The sequence below is a fragment of the Botryllus schlosseri genome, chromosome 13 (assembly GCF_051294905.1).
Source record: "Botryllus schlosseri isolate E-star chromosome 13, Bs_hap1, whole genome shotgun sequence".
NCBI lineage: Eukaryota > Metazoa > Chordata > Ascidiacea > Stolidobranchia > Styelidae > Botryllus > Botryllus schlosseri.
The window spans coordinates 12,288,020-12,310,910 of record NC_137248.1 but is presented as its reverse complement, the minus strand read 5'-3'; the positions used below and the strand labels follow the sequence as shown (position 1 = coordinate 12,310,910).

The 22,891-nt window shown below is 40.5% G+C and overlaps 3 protein-coding genes and 1 long non-coding RNA gene across 7 annotated transcripts in view; 3 read left to right on the top strand and 1 right to left on the bottom strand.

Moving 5' to 3' along the window:
- LOC145453504 (B-cell receptor-associated protein 31-like) overlaps positions 1–22,891 on the top strand; it is a 457,607-nt gene that overhangs the window by 394,170 nt on the left and 40,546 nt on the right. The gene's annotated exons all lie outside the window — the stretch shown is intronic.
- Positions 32–1,494, top strand: LOC145453543 (tRNA (guanine(27)-N(2))-dimethyltransferase-like). Its single transcript, XM_080331510.1, has one exon. The coding sequence runs from the start codon at positions 32–34 to the stop codon at positions 1,403–1,405; it is 1,374 nt and encodes a 457-aa protein (XP_080187636.1). The 3' UTR covers positions 1,406–1,494.
- Positions 1,450–19,834, top strand: LOC145453542 (DNA repair protein complementing XP-C cells-like). Of its 3 annotated transcripts, none has more exons than XM_080331508.1 (14): positions 1,450–1,585; positions 5,327–5,458; positions 6,152–6,297; positions 7,267–7,417; positions 10,330–10,425; positions 10,486–10,824; positions 11,531–11,644; positions 12,608–12,755; positions 12,875–12,978; positions 14,956–15,429; positions 16,602–16,757; positions 17,486–17,655; positions 18,466–18,655; positions 19,449–19,834. In XM_080331508.1, exons 1-14 carry the CDS (start codon positions 1,484–1,486, stop codon positions 19,605–19,607), a joined length of 2,481 nt encoding a protein of 826 aa, XP_080187634.1. In that variant the 5' UTR covers positions 1,450–1,483; the 3' UTR covers positions 19,608–19,834. The 3 variants fall into 3 exon arrangements, with proteins under 3 accessions (XP_080187634.1, XP_080187633.1, XP_080187635.1); XM_080331507.1 differs by having other exon boundaries at positions 18,466–18,664; XM_080331509.1 differs by lacking the exon at positions 14,956–15,429 and having other exon boundaries at positions 18,466–18,664.
- LOC145453452 (uncharacterized) lies at positions 20,998–21,893 on the bottom strand. The gene is made up of 2 exons (XR_013919769.1): positions 21,697–21,893; positions 20,998–21,104 (listed from the first exon to the last, which is right to left on the bottom strand). It is a non-coding gene; the product is annotated as an uncharacterized LOC145453452 (long non-coding RNA).

Here is a 22,891-nt window from a genome sequence, read left to right as displayed (position 1 = left end):
CACCGGCCGTCTCTGTACTTAGCTTCCCAGTATGGCGTCGTGCGTTTTGAAAGAGCTGGGCACGGACTTTGAGTTCACACACAAATTTCAACAAAAACTAGGAAATCAATGGAACACGGCAAAAACGTTATCGACGCCTCGTGCGTTGTCAGTGTTTGCCTTATCTCAAGTGATCGAGGAGTATAACGGAATCGGGATGACCGCTTTATCATGTGTGGAAGCTGTTCCCGGGTTAGGTATCGCGGGTAAGCTGTGGAAACAAGAATTTCAAGATAAGATCAGTGTTGTCGTGAACACTATCGAAGAGACTCCAGAGAATGACGTAGGCCGTAATGGTGACGCTAAATCGTGTAGCGATATCAAGTATGCCTGCGAAGAACCGAATGCGCTATTGCATTCCGGCAAGATATTCAATTTCATCTACCTAGAAGCATATGGGAATTGTGTGAGATACCTCGAATCGGCGTGTCACGTTATCAGCCATCGTGGCGTTTTGTGTATTGTATCCACCGATCTGTCTACACTTTACAACAAAAGTCCGGACAGAGTACCGCGGATATATCATGGGCACACTATGAAGAACGAGTACATGAAAGAAACGGCCGTTCGACTTATACTGGCTAATCTGGCCCGTGCCGCAAGCCGCTGGGATCGTGGGTTTCATGTGATTTTGTGTCGCGCCGATGAAAACTGCGTGGTCATCGTGGCGAGGATCTTAAAAGGCGCCACCCATGCCAATCGCTCGTTGGATTTCGTCAAAAAGGTGGCGCACTGTAGACAATGTCATTTTCGATCCGTTCTTGACGAGACGTGGCATTTTGTGCCTAGCGCGGACAAGATAGTGTGCTTCTGTGAAGATCTCGATCCCGCATCATCAGGCTACATCTTATCGCCTATCGTGTGTTTAGGTCCGATGTACACCGGCCCGATTTTTGATCCTGGCTTTATATTCGACATGAGAGAACGTGCCATCAAAACAAGCCCGCGGCATAAGACCGTGTCGATATTGCAAAGTATGTTGATGGAGTGCTGCTGCTGTGAATCTGATGCCGATGAGGTTACTCTCACAAAATTGCTCACCGGTAATCTTGAAAACGCAGCCGACACTGGTAAGGACTCTGATGAGCCCGCGGCCAAGAAGTCGAAAACCGATCAAAGTTTTAAAGAGTTTGCTGTAAAGTACAGCAACTTGGACTTTCCTGTGTTGTTTCTACTCGCTCAAACGCACACAAAGCGCGGCAGTAACGTGCCAAAAATCACGAATGTTATCGGACGGCTGCGAGAATGCGGGTTTAGAGCCAGCAGAACAACCTTCGACCCCCGCGGAATACGCACTGCCGCGTCTGTCCGTGAATTTAGGCGTATAATCGACGAAATCTTGAAAGCGACGCCGAAATCGGGTTGAGTCGCTGTGCAATTTATATGATGTCTTTTAATTGTGGCGATTTTTTTAGAGTTGGGTGTCGTTAGATTTTGAATAAAAATGAAGCCGGACGAGGCTGAGAGTAGCGAGGAGGAGTGGGAGGAGGTGGAAGAGACCGGAGAGGGAGCGAACGGTGACAACGCGCCTTTGGAGTCTGTAGAAGTGAGATATATGAGATTGCTATATGCGTAGCTAGCAGAGAATGGCCAGAGACTACAGAGTTGGGATGTGGGAACAACGATTTGAGTGCTCGGATTAGGATCGAGTAGTTCAAGCGGAGCTTGGCGGTAGGGCTGGGCAAAATTGATTAACGGAGTTGAGTGATTCGAGTATCGCTCATTATGACGTTGTAACAGTGTGAAGGATGTGGAAAGGTCAAATGTGGAGCTTTTATGATACCACAACGAATGTAATGCCAGTCTTACATCACACTGAAGATAATTTGGTATTTTTCCAAGTGATTTTATTTGAGTTCTTCATTCATAATTCTGGGATTTTCCACCGTCTATGCTATTTTTGCAATTACAAAACTTTCAGTTGCAATAACTTTGCTTCTACGGGTTGGGATTCGTCAAATTTGTTTTGCATCGCTTTTGTAGACAGCTCAACAATTTCATGAGGTTGATAATAAAATTTGTAAAATTGATCTATTTTTTTGGGTAAATTCGAATTGGCTCTGTGTCGGCGCATGCTAGTTGGAATTGAGTCAGATTTGGTGTGCAGCCTTTTTTTAGTCAACCTAACAATTTAATCAGCGAATCCCCGGGATCTGGAAATTTTTTCTTCTTTTTGAACAACCCTAATGCGCAGCGTGATACTACATGTTCTATATGCTGCAATACGACCCATAGAGCTTTCAAAGCTTCCACAGAAGAAGATACTATCAGACCTATGATTTTCATTGATAAACTCTTGATAACTCTTGGCAAGGAGCGTATAATTTGTACTCGAAAAATATCTCTCACTACTTAATTGAAAGCATTACAATTAATACTCGATTCAGATTTTGAGTACTCGAATCATTGTTTCCAGCTATTGTTGACAGTAAAGGGGAGCTTTTGCTTTTTCAAAGTATATACAGGTATACGCAGTGTTTTCCAGAGGTGGTCAAAGTAGCCATCTTCGCTACTCAAGTAGAAGTAGAAGTAACCCCGGAATTTCTACTCAAGTAGAAGTAGGAGTGGTGGTTCACAAGTAAGTAAGTAAGTAGGCATTCTACGCTTATTTTTGCCTAAAAAACTGAAAACTGTCAAGTAGAAGTAGAAGTAGTCTAAAATCATAACTACTTAAAAAGTAGTTTGAGTAGGCAAAATCTACTTCAAAAAGTAGAAGTACTTCGTTACTGACCACCTCTGGTGTTTTCCGACTTGCACTACTTCCTCAAGTGGTTATGATTTTAGACTAAATCTACTTTACAGTTTTCAGTCTTTTTTGGCGAAGCTCGGCCCAGAATAATTACTTGTCGACTTACTTGGTAATTGCTACTTTCACTCGAGTAGAAATTAATGTCAATACTCGTACCTGAGTAACATCGATGAGTGCTTTAGCAACCTCTCAGAGTATGAGTCTGTTGTTTCGAGAATCAAAACTTGCGACCAATAACAATTTTATCAATAACAATATTTTCATATTTGTTCATGACCATAACCAAGACTATATTTAACTTCATCACGATGTCGCTACATTTCAATGAGCAAACGCGTATTACAGGGTTGTAACCAAGTCGCAATGCTCCGAGTCACAAGTCAATCTCAGTTTTATAGTTTTGACTCGAGTCAAGTCGAGTCATTTTCAATTCACCACCGAGTCCAAGTCACCAAGCAGAGCGTCGAGTCCGAGTCATGGTATTATGACTCGAGTCGAGTCAAAGTCATTGTGTTGACTGCCCAGTTTCCAGTTAAAGACTTGTTAAATCCACTTTTCGTAACTCTGTTTGGTGATATCGAATGGTTCGCATTTAGAATATACAAATTTTCGTCATTTTTAGAAGTTTCTGTGCGCATTTTCAAGTACCAGTACCAATAGACGAAATCCCAATATTGTGATTACTTAACTATTCCTCGAAATTACAATGAAACGTCGGTCTTGGCCGTCTGAGTCTCGAGTCATATGACTTGGTTCGAGTTATGCGCAATGACTCGAGTCCAAGTCGAGTCAATACACAAATTGACTCGAGTCGAGTCATTTCCGTAATTTGAGAAAATGACTCGAGTCAAGTCGAGTCATCTGAAAAACGTGACTCGAGTCGAGTCATGACTTGAGTCATTACAACCCTGGCGTATTATCATGCTGCATGTTTTTAATACTGTGATAAAAACATGCAACATGATAATACGTGTTTGTTCATTGAAATGTACTGATATTGTGATGAAGTTAAATATAGTCTTGGTTATGGTTATGAATAAATATGAAAATATTGATTTTGATTACTGTCAATATTTTGATTCTTATTTTGTGAAATGTACAAACGTTAACTCTGCCATTCATCCTTATTGTGAATGCGCAAAAATGAATACCGTACTTTTCTAGACTTAGGCTTGATACATTCGGAATGAAATCTGTCGGATTCTTGATTTTGCCCAGCCCTCTGGAGTAGTCAACGATACTACTCCAGTAAATGTTTCAAAATTATGCCAAAGTATAAGCAGCAGAAGACAATTCATGCGAATGCATACAATGAAGCGTAAAATTCAAGAAATATGTCTTGGACTAACGTTTTTTCAACTCAAACTTTGCAAATTATGTGTTTCATTGGGGGTGGAGCTGGCCGCCTAATCATGTTGCTAATTGTAGTGTTATGGCTATGGTGGTGATTTCTCAGATACAAATCTGTTCATACATTTAGTGAAATTTTGGACAGAGAGCCTGGAAATGAAATTTCTTGAATAAATGTTTGTTACTTGGCTACCACGCAATAATTTAGTTCTGTGGCAGTTGCGCTAGAAAATTACCAGGGCCCCAAGCATGATGACAAAACGTCTAATTAGTACGTAGACGCTTGAAATAGTCTATATGCAAAATAGAATTGCACGAAGCTGAACAGAACAAAAAGTGTGCTGTAAGCTTTGAACCCACCAAGAGGTAATAACAATAAAAGATCAATTAAATTATGTTGAAAATTAGTCCCACCAAAGGAAAATTTAAAATAATGAGAAAAATCAATATTTCGGCCAATTTTGTGTATTGGCATGATTGATGACTGTTTGCAACTTGCTGACATTCCTGCTATAATTCTTGGTATAGTAGTCTTGGGACAAAATATTGACCTGATAACTGATAAGACTGAGTGACACCTAAAATTTTTGCATTTGTAAAATTCAACTTCAAGAGGCGAGTTCTTACCAAGGCAAATTGTTTGAATAAAATAATATCACCCTAAGTGTAGTTGGTGCATGGCCTGGCCCTGATGATATCTTAATTCTCCATTTTTTAGTAATTGAATTGTAACATTAACAATAACTATTAGTGGATCTGCAATGGTGAATTAGAGATCCACACTTCTTGCCATCCTGGCAGATCATGATGCAATTCTGTAAACAATGGACGCTGTGTCGCCACTGACCTATAGGCATTTGAAATCAGCTGGAACTGCCTTTTATAATTATATTTCATTGATAAAAATTAAAACATTTGAGTTTGATGATGTGTACTGTAGGAGATACCTGTTACTGCCCGATTGTAATATTATTCTGTTTTTGTGTTCATATCTTTTGTGTTTGTATATGAAGCAGAGCAATGGGTGTGTATTACTTTGTTGTATCTTGTTACGCTCCAGTGCAGAGGCTTTGACTCACGCTAAGTCTTCATTGTTGCCCGTAACCCATTTGAATAGGCCGGCCATTACCAATCTATTTATAGGAGCTCCTCGGGTCAAAAATTTGAATCCTTTTCAATGCCATCCAGGTGACTTTGAAAGCGTCGGAAGTAGTGAAGAAAAAATGGAAGAAGAAAGACTGGGAGAGAGAAATGATTGAGACGGGAATACGGCGAGCTTTCAAGAAGTTCCACAAGGATACGCAGCTTGACACACACAAGGTCTGGGTGGCTGGCTGCTGTTAGCGCCGACATTGTTAAAGTGGTCATGTTTCAACACGAGTATTGCTCTGTGCTTGTAACTACCTCACCCATAAAACTCAGTGGCCTGTGTCTCATTATAAACGGAAAGTACTAAATATGTTGGTGTTAAAACATAGACTGGTGGAAATACAAATATAATTTACAAGCAACTAGCCCGTCTGGATGCGATCCAGCACAGTGCTGACTGGAGGTCAGTATCGAAGTACTTTTGGTGTACTCAAGTTGGTTTACGATACATCTGCTACTCACTCAATGTCCATGTTTATTAGACTTCAACTCCAACAGTTTCTGAAACCATTTATAGAATTGCACTTAATTATTGCCATTGGTCTTATTATTTTAAAGCTGTTGCCTGTGATTGATAACAACATTCTGTGACGCTGCATCCCAATCTTCTTCAAATCACCTGTGTACTTTTCGCAACTATGATTCAGGCCTTGAAAATCATTGCTCATACTGTTAATTCAAGTGGAAATTAACGGCATCACTGCAAGTATCAATAATTACTACCTTTCAACACCTCTAGTATCCAGTTACCTTCTTATATAACTTCAATTTTTTCCTTGAAGATGATGTCACTATATGTAAATATGTTGTTCTACAAGATACTGCTAGATAATCTGTCGGCTTTTTAACTCTCTCTGTTTACAGGTTCACCTCCTATCCCTGCTTGTACTCGGCATGCAACTAAACGGGGTCTGCAACGACCAAGAATTGCAAGCCACTGTGCTATCTTTATTACCACCACGATACCTCAGCGAAAAAGAAAATCATGTGTCTGCGATATTTTTAACGAGGTGAGATTTCGTGAGACTCACCTTGGTATTCCCAGTCGAGGCAGCTTGTGTATTGGACCCAGAAGGTAGTCGGTAACAAAAAGAAGTGTTCGAAGAGCTGCAAAATTCTGCTCAAGTAAATGTAGATGTAGTGATTGAAAAGGTATGCCACAAGAACGCGCGTAAGTAATTTTAAGAGCAGATAGCGACAAGCCATCGCAAACTGTTAGCAGTGGATTACTGGTGATGGCTTTCATACTGAACTACGCAGAATGACCACTGGTGCAACAAATGGGTGCAACATTTCTATAACGATTTTACGTGGAATGATGCTAATCGTCTCAAAATCAACTTTCAACTTGACAATATTTGATTGGTGGAAAGTTGAGCCATGGGCTTAGAAAGCTATTGTAATAAAGGAATTGAAAGTAGTCAATGACCAATGCTAATCAGGCAAGTGGGCTAAAGCAAGAAGACAAGGCTTAATCAAGTACTCTGTAAATTTAGAGGTAACCTAGCTCATTACCTTTAAATAAAGGACTGTTACTCGACCATTTGAAGACAAATTATGTTATTTCTTCCGGTCAAACTTTCTGAAGCAGTAATTATTTTCAAAGGATTCATGCTAAGTTTTTTGAGGAATTGTTCACATCCGCTGAAAATTGTAACAGCCCCAGTATGAAGGTACTCTTGCAGCTGGCTCTTTAAATCCCCGCCTGTGACTGAAGATCTTCGAAAATAGCACAATTTGTAGTGTCTTTGTCATTTTGCAATTTCAAAATGAAGCACCTCTTTAGTACTTCAAACCTTTATCCCTTCATTTTCGACATCTCAAGTTGCTTTGAAATGTGTTGGAATTCAATACTTTTTCTTGTTATTGAGTAGACATTTATGGGGTTACTACTGTTTCTACTTGAGTAGCAATGCTGATTGCTTTGTCCCCCTCTGGTTATATCTTTTCACTGTGGTACATTCACATTGTTTAATCAGGTTTCTGCAGGACTTCACAAAAGTCTTCGATTTCGAGAATGGTATCGAAAATTTAGTAAACTGCGGTCACGTCAGACAGCCCAAGATACGAAGCCTTCTTTTGAAAGTACTAGAAGAAAAAAGGATCAAATTCCGGATAGACATCGTTCTGGTCTGTACCGATTTGATGTTATATGCATGTTTGTTCATTTAGGGATTGTTTGTGTTTGTACTTTACTTTCATACTAATTCTTTGTCGATCAACAGTTTCTGAACCAAAATAGCTTCGTAGTGCTCAAATTTAGTCAAGTATTTTTTGTATATATGCAGTGGTAAATTTGTCAACCGTTGATTACAAAAATCACACAAATAGATTGATATGGAATGTCATCTTGTGCCTATCTCAAATATATTAATGAATTAGGCCCCAACTTTGTTATGAGCTCTATTTAAACAATTGTATGGTATTGGGTAAGACTCACCTGGATAACTTCGTAGTGTTCAAATCTAGTCGAGTACGTTTTGTATATATGTAGGAGAGAATATTATTTGTCAACAGTTGTTTACAAAAAATCGCACAAATAAATCGATAAAAAATGTCATCATGTGCCTATCTTAAATAGTTCCATGAACTAAGTTTGTTATGAGCTACATCTAAACAATTTTAAGGTATTGGGTATATACCGTAATTTTCCAAGTATAGTACGCCCCCATGTATAATACGCACCCCTAAAATAGCATGTAAATTCTGTGAAAAAGCCTGTACCCTTGTATAGTACGCACCCTGTATAGTACGCATCCTGCATTTCAGTACATGGATAGTTCCTATTTCGTATACGATGTCATTCTGTCTTGCGATGTCACTCTTGAACAATCATTACAGGACGATCGCTAATCATTACACAATTAGCGGGATTGTCTTTAAACAATAGTAGATAGCAGTCAAAGCCTACGAGGCGGGCGGCGCGATACTTCAGGCTAGCGACACGACATCTTGAGCACGAGGAGACCTTTTACAGATGCGATTGCTAATCATTATACAATTAACGGTATTGTCTCTAAACGATAGTAGATAGCAGCCAAAGCCTGCGAGGCCGGCGGCGAGTTAGTTTAGGCCAACGAACCGACATCTTGCGCACGATGCCTATTACAGATGCGATTGCGCCTAGGCTAACGGTTATGTCATGCGCAACAGGTCTGTTGGAGATGCGACTGATCACGCAAGCGATTATATCTTGCGCACATGGCCTCTTGTATATGCGACTGTTCGGGCCCGTCGTTGACGCGATGATTTGGCGAGAATTGCCGCGCGCGAGTGTCTATTACTGACCTCATTTCGCTCGCGTACAAACGGCAAACCAACTCAGCAGGAGATCGCATGATTGTGCACACTAGGGCTCTTCAAAAATGACTTTTTGCTCAAATCGTACTGGCTACTTGATAAAATTGTTAGGTTACCTAATTTATGCCTACACACAAAATTTGGTTCAATTCCAGCCAGTAACCGCTTTGCTACAGGATAAGAAAGTTTCTATTTAATATATAAAAATAAAAATAAAAAATTTGAAAATTTTCTGTTCACCCCATGAAAGTGTTAGGCTGTCTATAGAAACGATGCTTACCAAATTTGGTTCAATTCCAACCAGTGGAAGCGGAGTTATTGCCGTCGAAAAATTTGGATTTGAATAAAATAGTATTTACGGTGACCGATTCTTTGGTTATTTATTATAGTTGTGCTCACCGTAAATACTATTTTATTCAAATCAAAATTTTTCGACGGCAATAACTCCGCTTCCACTGGTTGGAATTGAACCAAATTTGGTGAGGATCGTTTCTATAGGCAGCCTAACACTTTCATGGGGTGAACGGAAAATTTTCAAAATTTTTATTATTTATTTTTATATAATAAATAGAAACTTTCTTCTCCTGTAGCAAAGCGGTTACTGGCTGGAATAGAACCAAATTTTGTATGTAGGCTTAAATTAGGTAACCTAACAATTTTATCAAGTAGCCAGTACGATTTGAGAAAAAAAGTCATTTTTGAAGAGCCCTAGTGCACACGCCTCTCGTTAATTAGCAACGCGCTTCCCTTAATTGGCAGCGCGTCACACTCTATAATACGAATTACTACCCGCGATGGCTGAAAGTGATGCGCGTTTGGAAACAAACATGAAGAAAGGTGTGATTTCAAGTTTTTTATCGAGGGTGGTTTTTTTCAAGCGTGTTGTTCCCATGTATAACACGCACCCCCTGATTTTAGGGCAAAAAATCGTGTAAATTTTGCGGATTATACATGGAAAATTACGGTACTCACCTGGATAACTTCATAGTGTTCATATCAAATTTTTTTGTATATATGTAGGAGAGAATTTTATATGTCAATCTTTGATTACAAATATCACGCAAATAGATCGATATGGAATGTCGTCACATGCCTTAAATAAATATATCAATGAATGAGTTTGTTATGAGCCCTATCTAAACAATAGTATTGTATTGGGTATCTACTCTCCTGGACAGTGAAGAATAGCCATGTATCAATTTTCAAGTATAATTGGATACCCAGTTACCAATATTGCGCAGATACGTGTAATATCAGATGACGCAATCCCTTGAAATAGTTTGGGTGATCAAGGTAGAGTTACCTCCAATGAAAGGCTTTGTGTAAAATTAAAACTATCTACTGACACCTACTGAAATGCTTTTGTTGATGTTGAAATTGGACTTTACCATTGATACGGTATTGAATGTAAGATATACTAATTTCCTATACATTTCGATTGATTTGGTCGCACACCCACACAGGTAGCTGTCTGAGTTGATTAGTAGCGCAGTACTTATACTGTCTCTGCGCTTCTAATTAGCAGGTTTTCTCTGTCATTTTTTTCACACGAATTATTGTATATTTAGATTGCTTGTTAGGCTACTTCTGTTTCAATGCATGAACAGTTTGCAAAGCCAAGCCACTTTTTAAAACTCATTATAGCAGATTTTTGTAGATTTTTCTTGTATTAGAATTAAAATAACATTAAAATGCTTGCATCCGGCGATAGCATCTGTGTAACTTACTTTGCGCATTTGTAGATTGTTGTCGTTGCCTTGCGGGCGATGGGTTTGGAAGCAAGACTAGTCCTATCTTTACAACCCATCCAGCTGAAAGTGCTCACTGAAAAGCAGAAGGTCGATCTCTTTGATGTTTCAGTCGGGCATTTTGTTGAACGAGAATTTCTTTGCGAATAGGAGAACGCAGCCAAAGCCGGTAAAACGCCCGGAAAAGTGGCGAAAATCACAAAAAAACGGAAGGACGATGACATCATTCCGCAAGTAGACGGACAGTACGATTCCCCCCCGAAACGAGCCACGCGATCCCGCTCCAGACGAATCGCTGATGTCGAAAATAAACCGCCGTTGAAAGCAGATACGGCCGCTGTAAGCTCGGCACCGGACACGTCTGTCAAAACAAAAAAGAACGCCAAAAGAAAAAGTGGAGCAAAAGTTTTGAAGGCAGAAACTGAGCAGGTTTCCGATGATGACAAGGCAAACTTGAAAAGTAAAAGAGCCGGAAAAGAGAGTGAAAAAGTAAAATTTCTCTCTCCAAATCTTAACATAGTATTATGGTCACTTTGGCAATCTCTTAGTGACGGGAATTGTATTTGGTTGGGCTTGAAATGCTTTCAAACGCCATCGATGGTGTGTCGGATGGATTTGATTTGAAAACAGTTCTATTTGTGTCGATTGGATACTGGCCGGTGCTAAAATCGCAGAAATTGACGAAGTAATATATATAGTCGGACTTTTATCTGAAGGGGGATAGCTTTTTCTCAATATAAACATTGAATAGAATGGAGATATTGAAATATACCCGAATATGCTGTGACTTGTCAGGGGTGATCGTAAGCAACTAATAAAAAATTGGAAAGAACATTGTATTTCGATTGTCTATTAGTTGCTTATGATTACCCCTGACGAGTGTCAGCCGAAAATATTCTGGTTTATTTCAATATGAATATATTTATCAATTATGTATTGAAGCTCTGTACCTCCAAGAAGCTCCTCAAATAAAGATCATTGCGGTTGCTTCTCTGTTTTTGAAAATACCTTGAAATATTTTTCGAGACGCCGTCTTTGGCCGTAAATACAGTTTGGTGCTGGCAGACAGGCAACTGAGATTAAACTTGGAATACCTTGAACGGAATTTGAAACAGTTTATCATGTTGATTCCGAGATTTGCCACGAGATGAGTCGGAGACTCGGATTTATTTTTATCGCAATTTATCTCGTCTAGACATCCCTCGATTTCAATGCCAATCCCGACTCGAAACCGCCGGCAAGCACTGAGAAAGTGGAGCCATCCAGGAAATTGAGGAAAAGGAAACTTATAAAAGTGGAGGAAGACGAGGTGTGTTGCTTTGTCGGTAGTTTTTGCTTGTAGTGGTCGAACGGTTTTGTAACATGCCATCTTTGGAATTTTTTCTGCTCCCTTCATTTGTGTATGCACTTAGAACATGAGGGAGCGGGCAGCATACAGGATTTGAGCGGCCCTCGGACAGTTTCCTGTCGTACATGATAATGTGGCCCGGGGCCACGGCCTCCACTACTTGCCTACTACATCAAAATATAGTGACTGTAGGTTATTCTTCAATTATTTGTTTTCTTTGTGTTGTGTGATTATGTGTCACTGAATATAAATCCATGTTTGGCAACCTGAGAAAGATGGCAATGGTCTCTATGCTTTAAACTGAAAGTTTACATTAGATACGGCATATTCCTTTTGTAGGTGGACTAATCCGCAATCAATGTGTCGATTCATGAATCTGGCCTGCCTAGTACTTAATCTTCCTATATTAGGCTCACCGATTGGAGAAGTTGCACGCCCCTAAATTGCAAAGTGGTTGATCAAGTAATCACTAGTCAGTATTGCTACTCAGATAGAAGTCGTAGTAATACTGTTAATTCCCGCTCAATTACAAATAGAAGTAGCAATTTCCAAGATATGTCCAAGATACTTCAAGTAGAGATGGAAAATGAGGGGTCTCAAAAGTACTCCTTTTGGAAGCAGTAAATCCTAAAGACCAATATAGGTTCCTCGAGTAACCATTGAATGGATATTATCTTCTACACGAGTGTTTACCGACCGATCTTCTATGTTTTCAAGTTTTGCGGTGATATTTGGTCTCGTAACCTTGACTTTCCGAAATGACTGAATTCCATCGCGCTAGTGATTCTAGATAACTAGAGATATATGCATAAGGATACAAACATAAAGATAGAAAAAAGTTGCACAGATGCTGTGTAAATCGACTCTTCGGCCTCACCATTTTTAGTAGCGTCAATGCTCCCTGATTATTCCAAATCTTCTCAGAAAAACTCTGATGAAGAATTCCGCCCTTCACCCCCCTCGGACAGCGAAGACAGCGATTTTGAGTCCAAATCCAAGAGTTCGGCAAAAAACAAAAAGACCAAAACCGCAACTGTAGCAAATCCCGCATCCAAGCAACATGCGATCAAGGGTAAGGACGCTGTTTAGCTCTTTTTCTGATGTGTTTTGGGCATTGACGTACGATTTACTGCTGTTGTTGTTTCACACCAAGCCGATATTACTTATTTTGATTCCTGATTTTACTGCTAGGTGCGGGCAAAGCCAAGAAAGCCGCCTCACGTAGAGTATCAAGCCAAGGCAAGAAACAGAATGATAACCCTGACGACACTTGGCTGGAAGTGTATTCACAGCAGGTATGCTGCAGATACTATTGAATCGGAGGTGGAGATATCTTGAAAAGCAAAGCAACTTGAGTAACAATAAATTACAAGTACCTGACTCTCACTATCATTGGCTGTTATGGGCGATGGTCCCATAGGTTTCTTATATGGACGTGGGTTTGAATATCAAATAGTAGGATATGAAAATTTTGACCAGATAACGATTCATGATTTTTTTCGAAGCTGGATTACTTCTTGGATTTGAATATATTAAATCCGCTCATTTCTGAAAATCAGTGACTAGGGTACGTGACCGAGTACGGGAGTTATTCGATTCTCAATTGAGTATTAGGCGTCGAGCCGAGTATCACTCCTGATGACATCATAACACTATGATGGATGTGAAATGTTCAAATGTGTACCTTTTATGCTATCGCAAAGAATATAATGCCAGTTTTACACTTTGTAGCTTTGTAATTCATGTTTCGTATGCTGTTATATAACCAATCGAGGTTTCAGGGCTTCTATGGTGGAAAATAGTATCGAAACAATAGATTTTGTTGATAAATTAACTCTTAAATGCATAATTTCAGTACTTGAAAATATCATCCCTAACCGCTCGACTCAAGTCATTAGAATTAGCACTCGATTTAGATTCGAGAACTCAAATCATTGCGCCCACCCCTAGTAGTGTTATATGTAGAGCCCGACCGATATTGGATTTCTGAGCCGATACCGATAAGACCGATATCCAGTACCTCCACCGATAACCCCGATATATTCAGCCGATATTCAAAAGATATGGAATCTAGCCCATATTTAACACCTCAGAGCATTTCTTTCAACAACTTTACAGCCATTGATATGCTTGAACATGAAATGAATGATCAAGGAACTATAAAAATATATCAAAAGCACCAATCCAGCAGTTGCAGATTACAGTTCACGAAGCACAATTTCTCGGCCCTTTCTCCAAGGAGTGAATTTCTGTGGTCTACCATAGATGATGTATAAAGTACTAAACACAGTGAGCAGTCTTTCACTTGTTACCATAGGTAGTGGCACAGCAAGAATTGGAAATCTTTCTTCATTTCGGTTCCACCGCTCCCTTGCAGGAGGTCTTTCCTTCAATGGTTTCACCAAATATTGATATTCTTCTGGCAATGCACCTGGAGCCTTCAGCACATCATTAACAAATAGCTGAAGAGAATGTGCAAAACAACTCAAATTGTCCACGTCTGCAACTGCTCCACCCATCCCCCTTGGGCCTTGACCATAACCAGCATTTCAACAATCAATTGATCAATATTTTACGCTGTTTTGTCAGAATTGGCCAATGTCATCATGGAATCAAAAATGTTCGTATCAATTATTGGCTTTACTCCACGTTTGCTTGATTTTCTTGCCCTCTATGCTCGCATATTTCCTATCATGGTGGCCTCGCAGCCGCAGGGGGCCAGGGATCAGGCTTCAGTCAGACGACTTCATACATCACTGGTATAATTAGCTCTGTTGGTACCGAACGAACCGAGAAATGTTTCGACGCGACGCTTTTCTCTATCATTATGAGGGTCAGTCCAGCATGATTGAAGTTCTCATTTCTCTTACTGATTGAAATCTTCTGCAGACAACTATCCATCCCGCTGCTCTCTGTTTTTGGTGATCGATTACTGCAGGGGGATTCCCACGAAGTCAGTGGGGCATAACGGTGGTTAGTTATCTATAATATTTTTCAGATAGGCACGCCTACTGCCTTGTATGCAGTATGCACTATATGTAGCTTGGCCATATATTTTTTATAATTTACCGTCCTCACGTCTTCCATCGACTTCTCTGACTCACTGCCCCCATGTTGTGACGTCACGAAAATGGCCGATATCTTTTTACCTTCAATGGCCGATACCGATATTTCTCTCCAAGCGTGATATCGACTCGATATTATCGGCGAGCCGATAATCGGTCGGGCTCTAGTTATATGGCATGTGCAAATCTACACTGATATCGCCACAGGAGAAAAGATGGCTGTGTGTCGACATATTCCGAAACGCTGTGAATCACCCGGACCAAATCGAGCAGTACGCCACGAAACCTCTACACTACGTGCTGGGTTTTGATAACGACGGCTGCATCAAAGACATAACTGCGCGATATTCGTCGAAATGGCTGACTGACACTCGAAAGTTACGTGTCGGCATCGCAGACAAGGACTGGTGGCGAAACACCCTCGCGCCCTACGTCACGGTAAACAAAGATCGAGATGACAAAGAAAACATTGAGCTGCGGCAAAAGCTGTTGTCGCAGCCTATGCCGACAAGCGTTTCGGCCTACAAAAATCACCCGCTGTTCGCTCTGAGAAGGCACCTGTTGAAGTACGAGGCTATTTTTCCTGACGACGTGCCGGCGGTGGGTTTGATCAGAGGGGAGGAAGTCTTGCCCAGGAGCGCGATACATACTTTGCACACGAGAGACAAATGGATGCAGGAGGTGAGATTAGCGCCCGAGCGATTTTTGCCTACCGTCATCGCTGGCGTGAGTTGACACGTTCAGAAGCTTCAAATTTGAAAAGCCGTGGAGGTCTAAACACAGAGGTTCACCTGATCAGTGGTTATGATTGTAGACATCTAGTCTTTATTTTAGTCAAAGATAGGCCTTAAATACTTCCTAAACTATGACTTGGCAATGGCTACTTTTAATGGCACTCAGTAGAAAGTCGCGACATTACGTCTACTTCCTCTTGAGTACCGATAATGGCTACTGTGACCTCTTCTTTTTTATAATTTGTATTAAGCCGAGTAGAAACTCGTGTTTGAATTGATTTGCATCACTTTTAAGAGAGAGAGAGAGAGAGCGGGGTTGTAATCAAGACGCCAGGTTTGCGTCGGAAGTCAATCTCCCTTTTCTAGTTTTGATTCACTCAAGTTGAGTACTCTTCAATTCACCACCGAGTCAAGTCCGAGTCCAAGTCAGTGAGTAGAGGGTCGAGTCACAGTGTTGTGACTCGAGTCCGAGTCCAAGCCATTGTGTCCACTGTTCAGTTTTGAGTTCAATCCTGTTCAACCCACTTGTTTCAACTGCTCGAGTGATATAGAATGGTTCACATTCAAGATGTCGTGATTTTCCTCAGTCCTAACAGTTTCTGGCCCTATTTTCCTAGTATCAGGACTGATAGACGAAAAATACCAATAATGTGGTGACTTTTCTGTTCTTGGAAGTTACAATGAGATGGCTGTCTTAGCCGTCCTAGTCACGAGCCATATGACTTGGTTCGAGTCATGCACATATTGACTCGAGTCGAGTCATTTTACGGATTTGAAAAAATACTTGAGTCAAGTCGAGTCACCAAAACATTGTGACTCGAGTCGAGTTATTACAACCCTGAGAGAGATACAATTTGTCTAGCCACCTGGCTCTGCGACGCTTTAACCATATCTACTGCAAACTCTTTTCAGTCTCTACTCGTTTGAATTTTTGCTCGTCTATTTGAGTGGAAATATAGATCGCAACTTCTACTTGCATGTGTGTCTTAAACAACTACTTAGACCAGCTCTTTATAGACGTAAAATGATACTGAATTCTCATATCTTTGCATTGAAATTCTGTAAACCGCTTGTCATGTCAAGATTGTCAAAGTCGTTAATGTGTTTGATTTTTGTTAGGCTAGGGTTGTCAGAGATGGGGAAGAGCCGTACAAAATGGTGGCTTCGATGTGGATCAATATGAAGCTAAAGCAGGATATGTCGACTCTTTCTATGCCGCTGTTCGGGTTATGGCAGACGGAACCGTACGTTCCGCCTGTAGCTGAAAACGGAAAAGTAAGTGTTTCTTGCTTATGCGTTTTGTGACTCTCAACAAATACAATTGAATAGTACAGTGGTTCCCCAATGTGGGCGATTTTGAGAAACAAGGGGGCGAAAATACCAATGCGGGCGATAGGGGGTGAAAGTGTATGCTTGCTAGAATTTCTACATTACACAATGATGTATTCTCTATATCAATTTCATTGATTGGCTGAATAAGCATCATTCGCTGACTACCTACATATAGTGTATTTCGTACTTGATTTTGTGTGATTGCTGGTCAATCTGACTATTTTGAGGATACTTTTGTAACAAAGCAATTAAAATTTTTGAGATTGGCAAGGTGCATGCTCGTTTACTGTTAATTTTTTTTATGCTACCAACGTCATGCATAGAGTGGTCCCAAGTTGATATGCAAATAAAATCAACTAAAGATTGTATAATCACATAAAAAATTGTAAATATGAAAAAAGTTCACAGTGCAGAACGTTTGTAAACGCGAACCTCACGTTCACACTATCCTTAGTGTGTATATATATATAGTTCTATCGTTGAATGTCTAGTCCCACCCCCTATAACTGCCGTAATCCACAGTATCAAGTTTTAATTGGTTAGAAAATATCATCAACATACGAAAAAATGCAGCATCATTTCTAATGAAGATCTTGACCATATGCACGATTGCGAACCGTTGAACAACTGCAGATGAATATGTAGCTCTTCAGCACCATTTATATTTTCAGGTGCCGAGGAATCAGTACGGAAACGTTGACTTGTTCAAAAAGGAAATGATGCCGATCGGATGCGTGCAAATCAATTTGCCGGGAATTCAGAAAATCGCTCGTAAACTCAATATCGACGTCGCCGCTGCTATCACTGGCTTTGATTCGCACAGCGGATATCCGCATCCCGTGTGAGTGCTAAGCTAGATGTAGTTACGTATTCGATCGGTGGCTCAGGATATGGAAGATATTGTAGGCCCATCCGTCTTGAAGAGGTGTTGGACACGATGCAACCGTCAAGGTACTAACTCTAACGTATATCATAACTCAGTGAGATGCCAAGCTGGAGATGTATGAACCACAGTTTTCCACACCCACATTAAGCTAGTACGCTGTTTCTGCATGAACTGGCTGTGGAAAATCGTAATCAAAATAAGGAATAGTAGTAATTCTACGTAAATTATAGCAGCAAGCATGTAAAAAAGATAGAGTTTAGGCTAAGTATGGCAGCACTGTGTATGTCACGATAAGAGGTAATCAAGTAAAGTGGGAGTAGTCTAAAAGCACAACCACTCGAATATTAATAGTTGTAGTGACTCGACTCGACAATATATACTCGAGTCATTGCATATGACTCGAGACTCAGAGCGCCAAGACAGGCGTTTCATTGTAGCTTCGAAGAATAGTGAAGTTACCTCATTATTGGTATTTCGTCTCTCAGTACTGGTACTTCTGAAATGGGGCCACAAACTTGTGGAAGTGAGAATTAGCATATTATGAATGTGAGGCATTGAATACCACTCAAGCATAGTTTTATAGGCTAAATGTGTGTTGAACACGACCTGAACCGATTCCAATTTATAAAGACGAATTTGACTTTTGACTCGGCTACAATCAATCCTATGAGTAAGTCTCGCAAATAGGCTGAAGCTACTTGGGTACCGTACTCTAAAATATTAGAAATACTTTGCTACTGCCCATGGTAAACTCCCGAATTTCAGGACTGAGGGTTTCATCGTCTGCAAGGAACACGAACGGATATTGCGAGACGCTTGGGAAGAAGACCAAGTCCACGTCGCTGAGAGAGAGAGGAAGAAGCGCGAAGAACGTATCTTCGGAAGGTGGAAGCTGCTAATCAAAGGCGCTCTGGCGAAGGAGCGTATCAAACGGAAATATGTGAAGAAAGACCTGGTCGGCGGAGTGAGAAACCGGAATTTTTGTACTTATACAATCGAAATGTATACTCGTTGGAATGAACCCGAATATTTTCGGCTGACACAAGCCGTCAGCAACTAGTAGAGAATTGGAAGGAACATAGTATATCAACAATCGTATCACCAAATATGACATAACCAGCATAAAATTTTGAATAACGGCGGTTTAGAGATCACAATGTACATCAGTCGACTCTAAGGCACACAAATGAAAGTGTGAACGGCCTCTCCCGACGACGCGAAATCTGTCGTCTTGATGATTTTTCGCACAAACAGGATTAGCCAAGAAATGTTTGCCAATGGCGGAGTTCATGGCTTTCGCCCCTTCACACTTTCATTTGTGTGTCTTGGAGACGAATTCTATCAAAATACTCCTATCAAGTATGTGCCAACAGAAGTTTGTGTATGATCTAAAAATAGTACATCAGGCTTAACCAATCTCTTTGCCCCGATTCTTCAAAATTTCATGCCGATGACATCATATTTTGTGATACGATTGTTGATATACAATGTTCTTTCCAATTCCCTACTAGTTGCTGACGAGTGTCAGTCGAAAATATTTGGGTTCATTTCAATATGAATATACTATTCAACCACCTGAGGAAGTAGTGCAAGTGGTGAAACCTACTTGAGAACTCTGTGAAAAAGTAGGAGTACGTTACTGACCACTCTAAAATTTCCCGAAAGCCTTTTCCATTTTTCCAAGTCTTCGGCTTCAGTCTCTGACCTCCCTTCCCCTCGCCTGCCATATTGATAATGTCTATTAACAGGGAGTTGACGATGCTACCAGCAGTTCCACTGTCAATACCGGGTCCGCTTGGCAATCGAAGCGTCTTCAACAAGCACGAGAGAAGTCCAAACCGAGGAGACGCGGGCTCAGATCCATGAAGGAAGAACAAAAACTTCCAGTCGAGCGGGAGACCATGTAACCGTGCAAAATCGTCACATTTTGTGCTTTTTTCAATCGCAAATGCTTCGCGTGTATATAGCTTGCACTTCCTTCCTATTAGGTTATGACTTAAGAACATGCTGGACATTTGTGAATCTTTGGATGTATCTTATGAATTGCGCTGTAGGTCTCCCTTGGAACCAGCTTATTTTCGAGTTGTCCTACATGTCTTTTTAACTGGAATTTCAAGAGTCTTGATGTGGTATGTTGAATGACGTGAACGTTGTTATGATCGTGATTCAAGGTTGTTAGCAGGAAGCTAATATTGTCAAACGTGCTGCATCATAGCTGTGCATCTTGCCATGTAGCTCACTTCAACGTCATGCTGCACCTCGCTGTTTTTTAGGATTACTAATTTCCTTCTGATACCTGACACACTGCCAAATTACTGTGAAGGACCTTTGAGCTTTCCATTGTGACCATATTCTTGCTGACAAATCATTACCTTGTTTATTTTTTCAATGCATATTTTGGTAAACAATAAATCATGTTCCTTAAAGATCTGGAGAAAATGGAAAGAAACGTCATGAAAGTTTCAGGATACAGTCATTCTCAGACACGCAAAATTTAAACAACACATAAGCATCAAAGCACTGAGAAACCAACTATGCATAAATTGCCAAATATGCTGATGTGTTACCTACTGGTGACAGGCCTACCGCAATGCTTGGGCACTGGTGTGTTTACTGGAAAACGATCAAGAACATGTGGAAATATACATTTCACAAGATTTATCAATGTTCAGAATGCCTCTGCACTGCAACAATTTGTTTCAAGATCCGAGTAGGTTACCCACTTCTTGAACTTCATAGGGGACAGATACTTGAATTTGACGGTCTCTAGGCACCACACATAGTAGCATTGTGCTATGTACGTACAGGGTTATCATACGTCCTCTTTTAAGAGGATTTGTCCTCTTTTTTGAGACTTTTGATTCGACTGAGGTACAACTTATCACCATGAAGTAACGTTTAGGCATTTATTTAGGGAGCTGAGCCGGAAAGTTGACACTATTTTAGTCAAACAACGGAGCATTCAAGAAAAGTGTCAATTTCTGGAGACTAGCCGGAAAAATAATCTTTTTTTAGTCAACCACCCACAAAGTCGGGAGAAATTTGCCGTATTTTCACTCCTGTATTGTAAGTCTGAAAATTATGAAAGTGTTCGCTTTTCAGACTCCCAAAATTTGGTAGCCCTAGCTATGTATCATTAGCGGACTTGTCAGAGTTAACAAACAATTTAGTATGAAGTTCTCCCTTTGCGACAGGATGGTCTGGTATTGACAAGTCTGGTCTGTAAATCAAGTGCACGGTTTGCGCTCCAGCAGCCATGCAGAAAAAACCAGTAACGGCGTACCGCAATAAATAAAATAATGATACTCTGTAAGGCATGGCTCAAGCTGTGGTGTCCTCCGATTTGGCTTGGTTCAATTTGTCTTGGTGTCGCTGATTTGCTTGATTCCTTCGCCAAACGTCATCTGGTTATGAAGCAAATACAGAAATTTGAAATTGGTGAAAAAAAACTAGTAAGTGGTATGAAAGTTTTTTGGGAAGTGACAGTGATATCGCAAGACCCAAATCTTATGGTTGTTGATCTGCAGTACAGTGCACAATGAATTAAATTGACACTTATTATTACAGATAAAGAGTCATCACCAACAGAAACTAACTGTCTTGCCTTTTAGTATGTGTATCAAAGTACTAAGTATCATTAACTTCACCTCTGATGTTGTTGCAAGACAAGAGTTGGTGCTATTGATCTTTCTTTTATCCAGATAGGCTTTAATTATAAATTTACAAGGATAGTACGATGTAAGAGGCCGAGATACCCACTAAGTCAATATTTAGGGCTTGACAGGGCGTTTCACATACAGGGATGAGTTGAGATACGATTGTTAAATATTGTCACTCGAGATCATTTGTACATGCCTCGCTTTAATCAACTGTGCATCATTTTGAGGCTAGAGGTGCGAAAACCGCTCTAGATTGCCATTTTAGATTAGCAAATGAAACAACAGAAACGTATTAGCCCGTGGGGCGTAGGTCATGTTTGAATGACAGCATACTTACAGAAGGTTTCGCCTTTTCCTGCAGCAGGCACGTTAATCATAAACCATTCTACAAATGCCCCTGTGAGGAAAAACAAAGGCATATACTTGTACGGCGACTTGACGCTGGGAAAATATAGCTCCCTTGCACGGACAAACACTCCAAGGACACGGCCAAACATTTTTGGGACATGAAATTTCCGTGAATGAATGAAAACGTCACGCATGAGCGGTGTTATTGCGACATTTTTGTTTTGTATTTATCATTGAGAACAACCCTGATACAATCAATCAATGGTATTCTTATCAATGCATGTATATTTGTGTATCATCGAGTCAATCAATCAAATTGCGATGTCCGATGTTCAAAATACCGAAACTTGTGATACAATAAGAGAAGAAACGATACGAAACAACTGGGTAAAGTTTCCGAACCAAGCACCCACCTATCCATTCAGATTACCGAGTATTTTGTATTCTGGTCGAAGTCTATGACGGGAAACAACATCGCTTAATGCAGGTATGACGGTATTATGAGGGATAGGATAATACGTCGAATGTAAAAGTTCGCCGTATCAGATTATAGATAACTAACCTACGGATAGATGCGCAACACGTGACTCACGGTCGAGTGATGCGACAACGGCAGAATTGTTGTCGCTTCATAGCATGAAACGGGAGCGTAATTGCTAATCCCGTAGATGACGACCCGAGCGCTCAAATTAAATAAAGTTGATCTTATTTGAAAGCTACAGTCGCGCTGATTCTGATGATATTCATTAAGCTTTCATCAAGGCAATGGAATCACCTCGAAATAGCCTTCAAAGTCTGAAAATCGTCATTGTTATAAACAATCGCAACGGTGCAGCACAATGACCATAACGGTCTGTACGAGGGTGCGATTGTTTAGAACAATGCCGATTTTCAGATTTTGAAGGCTTTTTCGGGGTGGTTCCATTGCCTTGCAGAAAATTTATTGTATATTATCAGAATCAGTGCGACTGTAGCTTTCAAATAAGATCCAATTTATTTAATTTGAGCCCTTGGGTCGTCATCTACGGGATTACCAATTACGCTCCCGTTTCATGCTATGAGGCGACAACAAATCTGCCGTTGTCGCATCACTCGACCGTGAGTCACGTGTTGCACATCTATCCGTAGGTTAGTTATCTATAATCAGATTTTCATCATTTCAAAGCACCACAAGAGTGCGATAC

Bases quoted from the DNA above. Each gene is read 5' to 3' on its own strand.
- LOC145453542 (XM_080331507.1), top strand. From the start codon at position 1,484: ATGAAGCCGGACGAGGCTGAGAGTAGCGAGGAGGAGTGGGAGGAGGTG. The intron at 16,758-17,485 runs GTAAGTGTTTCT...TTATATTTTCAG, and splicing joins CTGTAGCTGAAAACGGAAAA to GTGCCGAGGAATCAGTACGG. The intron at 18,665-19,448 runs GTGAGAAACCGG...GTCTATTAACAG, and splicing joins AGAAAGACCTGGTCGGCGGA to GGAGTTGACGATGCTACCAG.
- LOC145453543 (XM_080331510.1), top strand. From the start codon at position 32: ATGGCGTCGTGCGTTTTGAAAGAGCTGGGCACGGACTTTGAGTTCACA.